Genomic DNA, 9,601 nt, shown 5'->3' with positions numbered 1-9,601 from the left:
ACCCACTTTCTGAGACAACACTCCTCCAATTCCGACATTACTAGCATCACAATCCAGTATGCACGGCAGTGAGGGATCTGAAAGCTTTAAAAATGGAGCTGAGGCCAATATTTCTTTTAATGTCTTGAAAGCATGCTGGCAAGAAACTGTCCATTCAAACTTCTGGCCTTTTTTGGAGAAATCATGTAGTGGAGCAGCTATAGTTGCAAAGTCCTTCACAAACTTCCGGTAATAGGTACACAGACTCAAGAAACTTCTTAACTCTCCCACATTGTCTGGTGTTGGCCAATCACGCATGCTTTCACCTTGTCTGGATCAGTTCACAAACCATGCTCACTTACAATGTGACCCAAGTAAAGCACCTCTTTTTGGAACAAGTGGCATTTCTTGGGGTGGAGTTTAAGGTTTGCTGCTTTTACATGCTTGAACACTTCTTCTAGCCGGGAAATTTCCTCATCAAACGTTGTTGCAAACACGATGACATCATTCAGGTACACTAGGGCTATCCTCCATTATAGACCTTCCAGTACTCTTTCCATCAGCCTCTCAAATGTTGCTGGAGCATTGCTAAGCCCGAATGGCATCACACAGTATTGCCAGAGACCCTGGACATAATTAAATGCAGTCTTAGGTTTATCTGCTTCAGCCATTTTTACTTGATGGAAACCCTACATTAAGTCTAGAGTTGAAAATCACCTGGCTCCACTTAGGGCATCTAGAGTATCATCAAATCTTGGCAGTGGGTATGAGTTATTTTCTGTTATACTGTTAAGATCCCTGAAGTCTACACAGCAACATTGGGTCCCATTCTTCTTCTGGACTAACACGACGGGAGCTGATCAGGAACTATATGATTTCTCGACTATCCCTTCTCAATTAGGCCATCCATGACCTTCTCCATCTCTTGTCGCCTTGCTGGAGCTATTCTCCTGAGTGGGATCTTTATTGGACGGTGATTGCCTGTGTTTATTCTGTGCTCCATAAGGTCTATGCAGCCGAGGTCATAATCTCCTTTTGAAAAGACGTCTGCATAATTCGCCAAGAGATCTCTAGCCCAAAGAGCCAGTGATGATGACAACTGGACTATGCTATTCTTATAGAGATCAGTTAAATGTTCTAAAGGAGTGGATGTCCTTTCTTTATGGTCGTGTTTCTTGCCTTAACATTGACTGGCTCTACCTCCTGGCACATGCACAACAATGCCCCTTCCTTAAGTGTCTGCTCACATTTAGAAAAATTAGCCACTTTTATGGGTACTACTTGATGACCTGCCACAAGTGACCTTCCAATCTTCAAATCCACTGGCCTGGATGGGTCTTCCACTGCTTCAACAAGCATTGGGCTTCCTTGGGGATGTTCTTTTATCCTACCCCAAATTATCTTCTCTGACATGGGGGTAATGTAGTTGACTTAAGTGCCGTGACATGCAAATCAACAGAAGCAGCAACACTTACTAGAATTTGGCCTTTGTTGTTCCCAAACGTCATTTTATCAAAGTTAACTACACTCTTTTTCGGTAGTAAGTAGTCCAACCCTAATATGCCTTGGTCTTCAATGTCCGCCAAGTATACTTTGTGTCTGGCCTTTATGCCCATGAGCTCAATGATTTTGAGTTCCATACCTGAGTTCTAGAGTAGATACCAGTGCTCTATAGTTGTGCCTGTCGTCTGCTGACAACTGTCCAAGTATTTCCAGTGGTTGTCACTTCAAGCTCGTTGCCAGGTACACTGCTTTCTGCTCCTCTGTCCATCCATTCATTTCTGCCAGGAGCTCCAGTTGTGCTCTATATGCTTCCCACGGTGTCTTTCCATCGAATTCCTGTGACTTCCTTCGTACGAGATCACCCATATTGCTGACTCTCATATCTGGACTTCTGGTCTGCATTAGGGTTTAGCTGTGGAGTCTGGAAGAAGCTTCCTGTTGTCTAGGGTGGATTAGATCCATGGCTAATATATCCTCCTTGTGTAAAAGACAGTAAATCATCCTTTAATGCATTTAATTTGAAATTTACTAATATTTTCCATTTTACTTCTTGTTTTCTTTCTTGTTCTAGTCGCCACTTGTGCTGGTTTACTTGCCACTGCTGTAGTCTCTCTTCTTGTTCATTTTTTTTCTCCTTCAACCACTGCTGTAGTCTCACTTCTTGTTTATTCTCTCGTTCTTCTTGTTTCATTTCTTTTTCCTCCAACAACTGCTATAATCTCTCTTTTTTATTTTGCTGTTCGAGCTGCCACTGTTGCAGGTTTTCTTGCCACTGTTGTTGTCTCTCTTCTTGTTTCTTTTCTCGTTCTTCTTGTTTCTTTTGCTGTTCTTGTATTGCTGCCATCAAATCTGCTAACCTGTATTTTGATTTTCCACTTCTAGTTTCCATCTTCTTTTTTTTTCTTTTCCGTCCCACTTTCTGACACCAATTTGTTGTGTATCTGCTTGTTTGTTAATTTCCAGTATAAACGTAAGCGATACAAGTCCTTTCTTGATTAACCCAGTTTATTCTTTCTCGATACAAACTTTTAATACACAGTAATTTCACAGTGAGTACGTACCTCGTGACTCTAAACTTAACAACTTTTATAACACACGCTATAAATCACAGTAATTCACACACTTTACTTACGGTGCCTACTGTTCGCTTGACTCAATTATCTATCTGCCGCTGGGTTTTTTTTTTGCCAGGCTTATGTATACCAAAAATAGAGGGCATCTGGATCACACTCGAGCTGGCGGACAAATTCAAGATCCTTCGAGAAATTCCAGCGCGCATGCTTCCAGCGTCGCGTAACTTCCATAATAGTACTATTAATCCTCAGTCTCATTACATCTATTGGCCGAAGAGAGGGCGCAACCCCTAATGGCCCACCAGCCACTTGGATTGAATGAAAGGACAAAAAAAAACAAAAAACAATTCATGTTTCGAGCAGGTAATCTTTTATTATAAGTATTATAAAATCTTAGTTGCTTGTAATAATTACTAGTGTTGAAATATTGATAGAAAAATAGCATTTAGTTGATTAAATAAAGAAACATTAAATAAAATTAGGAAAATTATTTGTGTTAAATACAAAAATGTATTAGATAAATATAAAAGAATAACAATTAAGAAAATTTTGCTTGAAATTTCCGATAAATTTCCGTTTAAAAATCTTGGCACTATTTTAGTGCGTTTATTAACACCATTATCACACATAAATATAAAAGCTCTTATAAAAAGATCCCGGCATGGCCAGGTGGTTAGGACGCTCGACTCGCAATCTGCGGGTCGCGGGTTCGTATCCCCGTCACACCAAACATGCTCGCCCTTTCAGCCGTGGAGGCGCTATAACGTGGCGGTCAATCCCACTATTCATTGGTAAAAGAGTAGCCCAAGAGTTGGTTGTGGGTGGTGATGACTAGCTGCCTTCCCTCTAGTCTTAAACTGCTAAATTAGGGACTGCTAGCGCAGATAGTTCTTGAGTAGCTTTGCGCGAAATCCATAACAAACAAACTTATAAAGAGTAGGTAAACTTTAAAAATTAGTAGTTACAGTAGACTCTACGAGTAAACTTGATGGGTGGAGGTTGGAAGTTTTACTAGTTCAGATAACTTGGTTGGATTTTTATAGTATTATAAAAAAAATTTCTACTATACTACCAATACTAACTTATTAATTTCAGCTTTTACTACTATAATGCCAACATCTAGAGGTAAGGTTCCCTTACTTATCTTATTTCATTTTATATTTCTTTGGAGAGCAGCCGCCTTCCCACAACTGTCTGCAGGCAGTGAAAGGTGATATACGTATGGGACGTGGCGGGATTGAGCACCCACAACTGTCTGCAGGCAGTGAAAGATGATATACGTGTGGGACGTGGCGGGCTTGAGCACCCACATCTTGCTCTCTAGCTTATTCTTATTTTTCTGACGTATTTTATGTTTACTCTTTCTTCTTTTATAACATGCGAACGGAGGTTAAAACTGGAAGACAGTGTATCCGTACCGCTATGTGAGTCCTACTTCCGCAGTCACCTCATAATCCCAGGACACATATCCTACATTACTGCCTCTTCCTTGGTGATTTTTTTAATATACGCAGCGTTTTTCTTGTAGTACTTAAGGCTTGTTTAGATAATTAAAATATTTTCATCACAAGTTTTGTCTTGCTGTTTTAACACAGTTCTTCCCTGTGATGTTAAAATTTACTTAATTGTTGAACTAATGTTTTTACATTATATATATATACAATAAAAGAAATAGCTTCAAATTATTATCATATTAATTTTATTAGTTGTTAATAGGCGATAACAAAATACTAGCAGGAGAACGTAGCTACTCCGTCCCCATCCCTGAAATACGCAACACACGAGCGTGTGTGTCCCCTATTTACAGTACTTTTTAGCCAGAAATCTAAATTTGCAGCAGTTGCTACTTTTCATCCCCTATAAGGAGAAACGTGTCTTTCGGAATGAGTCAGTATTCACCCAACGATACTTGCGACTCGAGGAGAACGTGTTCAACTGTTCTGCTGGTCTATAAGATGTAAACATCCAATATATTACAATACACAGAGCAGCATTGTTGATCATTTTGTTCTCATTTCTCTACTCCTGTTTTTGTACTATGATTCCGACCGAACTTGTCGTGTTTGAGATTTAATAACTTTGCCAAGTTTCGTCGTATCTGAATATCTCTAACGTGTTACAGGTTTTTAAGATTTGGTTTAAAACAACCATCTTCAAAAAACAACTTTTTAATACACTGAAAAACCGATTATAATATCAACAACTTGACTTTTGGGTGTGATTAACGATCGACTTATTTTCTTCCTAATTTTGTGAATCGAAAACAAGGTAAGGTTGCACTTATTTTTTGCATATATGTAATTAAAAACCAATCAGAACGTTTGTCTTTAATCATATAGAGAAAGGTGAGGCTGTCCATTATCGTTTAGAGGTAATGAACGTAGTAATTAATACCAACGATAACGTTTGTCTTTAATCATATAGAGAAAAGGTGAGGCTGTCCATTATCGTTTAGAGGTAATGAACGTAGTAATTAATACCAACGATAACGTTTGTCTTTAATCATACAGAGAAAAGGTGAGGCTGTCTATTATCGTTTAGAGGTAATGAACATAGTAATTAATACCAACGATAACGTTTGTCTTTAATCATATAGAGAAAAGGTGAGGCCGTCTATTATCGTTTAGAGGTAATGAACGTAGTAATTAATACCAATGATAACGTTTGTCTTTAACTATATAGCGAAAACAAAGTGACACTGCACATTTTGGTGTATAGAGGTAATGAACGTAGTAATTAAAACCAGTGATAATGGTTTTCTTTAAGTTAGCTCTATCAGAATTGATTAAAACATTATATTAATTATTTGAATGATTAATCAATGTTATCTAAGTTGTGGTTGATTTTAATATCTTAGAAGCAGATAATTTATCAATATTCAAGTGTATTTATGGTCTTTAAGTAGCTGCTGAGAGGAAAATGTGAAGCTTTTCTCATAACGCTTTAAACTCTTAAATTATCTTTCCAATCTTGAATTTATTCATGAAGTAGTGCTCTATAATTGACATATTTATGAAGTAGTGCTCTATAATTGACATATTTATTTCACTCATTTCTTATTTTATTTAGATGTTAATCTGGCCATGTTTGAAATAATGTGTCATCCTGACGTTCACCAAGATTTTCTTGATATTTTTTTCTTGAAACCCAATAACGTTCTGTGGTGTTCTTGCTGCAAACTTCATATGTACTGCACTTTGTTTTGAGTTACCATAACGAACTAGGATGTGCAGTTACTTTTGGCATAGTATACACATTTAAAATACTGTAAATGTAGAATTTAAATCTTAGTTTATTTATGTACAATAGTTAATATCTGAAAAAATGTGTTAAGAGTTTGACTGATCAACAAAATTATATGCTTTCAGAGCGTTCCTTATGTCTGCTCTATACCCGGTGGGTTATCCGTTGGCTCTAAGATCTTCATACAGGGAATGGTACCCAGCAAGAACCCCGATAGGTAAGGCTATTTTACTATTTGACAATAAAGTACAATATTCAATATCGTTCATATCTTGACTTGAAATTCGAGCCAGCGATTTCGTGTATCCGGGATATGTTTTAGCCATCTGAGCTACTGGATTTGTTAAATTCCCTTCAAGTGTTAGTTTGCACTTTTGAATATTTGGTTTTCAGGATGAAGTGTTGACTCTCAGAAATCAGCTAAACTATGCTATTATTAAAACATAACTGTACAAAACTATGCTATTGTTAAAACACAACTGTACAAAACTATGCTATAATTAAAACACAACTGTACAAACTATGCTATTGTTAAAACACAACTGTACAAAACTATGCTATAATTAAAACACAACTGTACAAAAATATGCCATTATTAAAACACAACTGTACAAAACTATGCTATTATTAAAACACGACTGTACAAAACTATCGTATTATTAAAACACAACTGTACAAAACTATGCTATTATTAAAACACGACTGTACAAAACTATGCTATTGTTAAAACACAACTGTACAAAACTATGCTATTGTTAAAACACAACTGTACAAAAATATGCTATTATTAAAACACAACTGTACAAAACTATGCTATTATTAAAACACGACTGTACAAAACTATCGTATTATTAAAACACAACTGTACAAAACTGTTGTATTATTAAAGGACAACTGTACAAAACTATGCTATTATTAAAACACGACTGTACAAAACTATGCTATTATTAAAACACAACTGTACAAAACTATGCTATAATTAAAACACGACTGTACAAAACTATGCTATTATTAAAACAGAACTGTACAAAAATACACTATACTGCTTGATTAACTCTTCCACTGTCTCGTGTACAAATGAAAAACTCCGAGATACTTGTTTTAATATTTCATTTCTTATCTGAAATGGCATAACTTTAGAAGTCTGAAGGGTGGGACAAAATTCCAAACTCGCATATGGTAAAACGTGGCTAAAATAAAGGTTATATAGTATGTCCAGTATGTGTGACCATGGCAGTATACGTGACTAAAATAAAGATTATATAGTATGTCCAGTATGTGACCATGGCAGTATACGTGGCTAAAATAAAGGTTATATAGTATGTCCAGTATGTGTGACCATGGCAGTATACGTGACTAAAATAAAGGTATATAACCTTTATTTTAGTCACGTATACTGCCATGGTCACATACTGGACATACTATATAAGTATGTCCAGTATGTGTGACCATGGCAATGCAATAGTTAAGAACAATTCATAACAGATGAAACAAGTGGAAAACATTGTCTTTGGAGTTGCTTGGAAAGAACCTGTATACGAGTCAGATAGATAGCTGACTCACAATTTTGATTTTATAACTTCTTCTTCATCAGAATGGAAGTAACAAGTTTCAGTCCCTCCAAGTAGCATCTGGAAAACACAAGGCTCACGTTCATTATTTCTTTTTCCTATTATATTTAGGGGCGGCGGCGGTAAAGGGGGTTGCTGGGGGGGGGGGGGCGAAGCTACCCAAAATTTACCTTAGACTTCCTGTAGCCTCGCACTCAACGAACAATGCTTATTCATAAAGCTGGTCGGTTCACTTGCTAAATACTATAGTATAATGGGTCACAAGATGTAGCGTATTGGCCCTGAGCCTGAGTGTATCTGTGCACTACAACACAGTTCTTATAAACTGAGAGAATCTTTTGATTATATATTACTTTTTGGTTTCCATTTTTCCATAGAAATTCTAATCTACATAATATCGTCCAAAAACAAACAACTAAAATGTATGTATTCTATATCGTCATTTTTCAGTACAGTTTGATAAGAATTGATCATTCAAGCCTACGTTTTTATGAAAATCAACATAGTCCATCCATTTGGCAAGAATTATTGTTTACAAATACCATATTTATTACATCATTGCGTGTACTAGGAAGCAGCGCCCTTAATGGTGAAAAGTTTAAATATGAGATCAAACGAGTTCTGTTGTTGAAGGGTTTTGTCTATGTAATTAAGCCCTTAAACAGTTTGTCTTCACTTTCTCGATAAAATTATTAGTATGTGTCCATATATTGGAAATTACTACCATATTGTACTTAGAATAAACTAAAATACTTCAAACTACTATTTTTATTTTCAGATTAAGATTTTTTCTGCTTAATACTGAGTTTTGTTAGGACTAATTAACTTAAGAATGATATTATGTAAAGGGTGAAACTCTTGACTTAGGAATGATAATATGTGTTCTAAAGCTTTTGACTTAGAAAGGATATCATATAAACTATTTTAGGCACAAAGTTCACAACGGACTATTTGTGTTGTGCGTTGTGCCCATCACGAGTATCGAAACCTGTTTTTAGCAGTGGGGAAGGCTTGTGTAAAGAATATAGCTCTTGAATTAGGAATGATATTTGTAAAGAGTCTAAAGCTTTGAACAAAGCAGCACGTCTTTAGAAAATACTAAAATTGTTTTAGATATTTTAAATGATGTTAATGAATGTTATATAAACATAACGAAGTGTAAGCTATTCTAAACATCTCAATGTCACCCTATAGGAATCGCAGTGACAAAACATGTGAGAAACATGCGAGTTATTTGATGAATGGGAAGAAGAGTATGGCTATTGTTAGTAACAAATTACACCAACAATATCTGCTCATAATCCTATGTATTATACTGATTTTCAAGCGTACGCAACATTAAAGAACAGTTACGTATGAAATTCCTTTCAGAGAAAAACGGCTGCTGTAGACAGCATCTTGAATGTCATGGCCTACTGCCAGAGAACCAACACCCACTTACTCCTTGACCTTGTCCACGGGGATTCAGCATTGCAGTAACATAAGATGGCGCATGCTTGGCACACATCCAAGGAAGGATTAACAGCGATCAGTCATGATGGTCTTCTACTCTTGTTTTACTAGCATATTGTGTAATGCGGTAAACTGTACAGTTTTACAACATTAACAAACTAATATACAATCTCACTCAATTGTATTTTGTTCATATCATCATAAGCTTTCGGTGTTAGCTACTTTAAATAGTAGTAATAGTTTTATTTTGTTAAAGTATACCGTTTTCAGGTGCGCTGATTTCTCATAGAAAAGAGAGATAACAGGAGGTACGGTAGAAAATATAATGCAGGAGTCTTAATATGAATTTTTAATTTAATTGAAGAGAAAAGCTGAACACAAATGTATAGCAAAGTACAAATACAAGTACATATACAAACACACGCGCGTACATACACACATCTATCTTACATCGGGATCAGCTCGCCCAAGTGCACTTAATCATTCTGCAAGCAAAAACAAGGGTCACAGCCTCCAGGTATCCCTGAACCTGTTGTACGTGACTCACAGCACTAGACAATGCACTAATACAAACTAGCGAATTCTCCAACAACACTTCATGGGAAAGTAATCAGCAATATCATAAGGGCTTAAGTCACGATAAGGTGTGACTAGCCAAGAATAAGATTAAGAAAACTAATTAACTGACGTCGAATACAATGCGTGCACTGAAAATACGAAAATATTGTTACGACAGCGGAAGTCACCGTGTACCCTGGTAACACGTAATGAGTTCTAGAA

The 9,601-nt window shown here is 36.4% G+C and overlaps 1 protein-coding gene across 2 annotated transcripts in view; it reads left to right on the top strand.

Moving 5' to 3' along the window:
- The window catches only part of LOC106468236 (galectin-6-like), a 51,913-nt gene that overhangs the window by 25,346 nt on the left and 16,966 nt on the right, over nucleotides 1-9,601 (top strand). The window contains exons 1-2 of one of the 2 annotated variants that reach the window (XM_013928654.2): nucleotides 4,504-4,823; nucleotides 5,924-6,015. In XM_013928654.2, the coding sequence (XP_013784108.1) occupies nucleotides 5,990-6,015 (26 nt within the window). In that variant the 5' untranslated portion in view covers nucleotides 4,504-4,823; nucleotides 5,924-5,989. Of the gene's footprint in view, nucleotides 1-4,503; nucleotides 4,824-5,923; nucleotides 6,016-9,601 lie in introns of those variants that run through there. The other variant, XM_013928653.2, reaches the window with a different exon arrangement.

This window comes from Limulus polyphemus, unplaced genomic scaffold (assembly GCF_000517525.1).
Source record: "Limulus polyphemus unplaced genomic scaffold, Limulus_polyphemus-2.1.2 Scaffold2927, whole genome shotgun sequence".
Taxonomy (NCBI): domain Eukaryota; kingdom Metazoa; phylum Arthropoda; class Merostomata; order Xiphosura; family Limulidae; genus Limulus; species Limulus polyphemus.
This window is presented reverse-complemented; position numbering and strand designations above follow the sequence as displayed.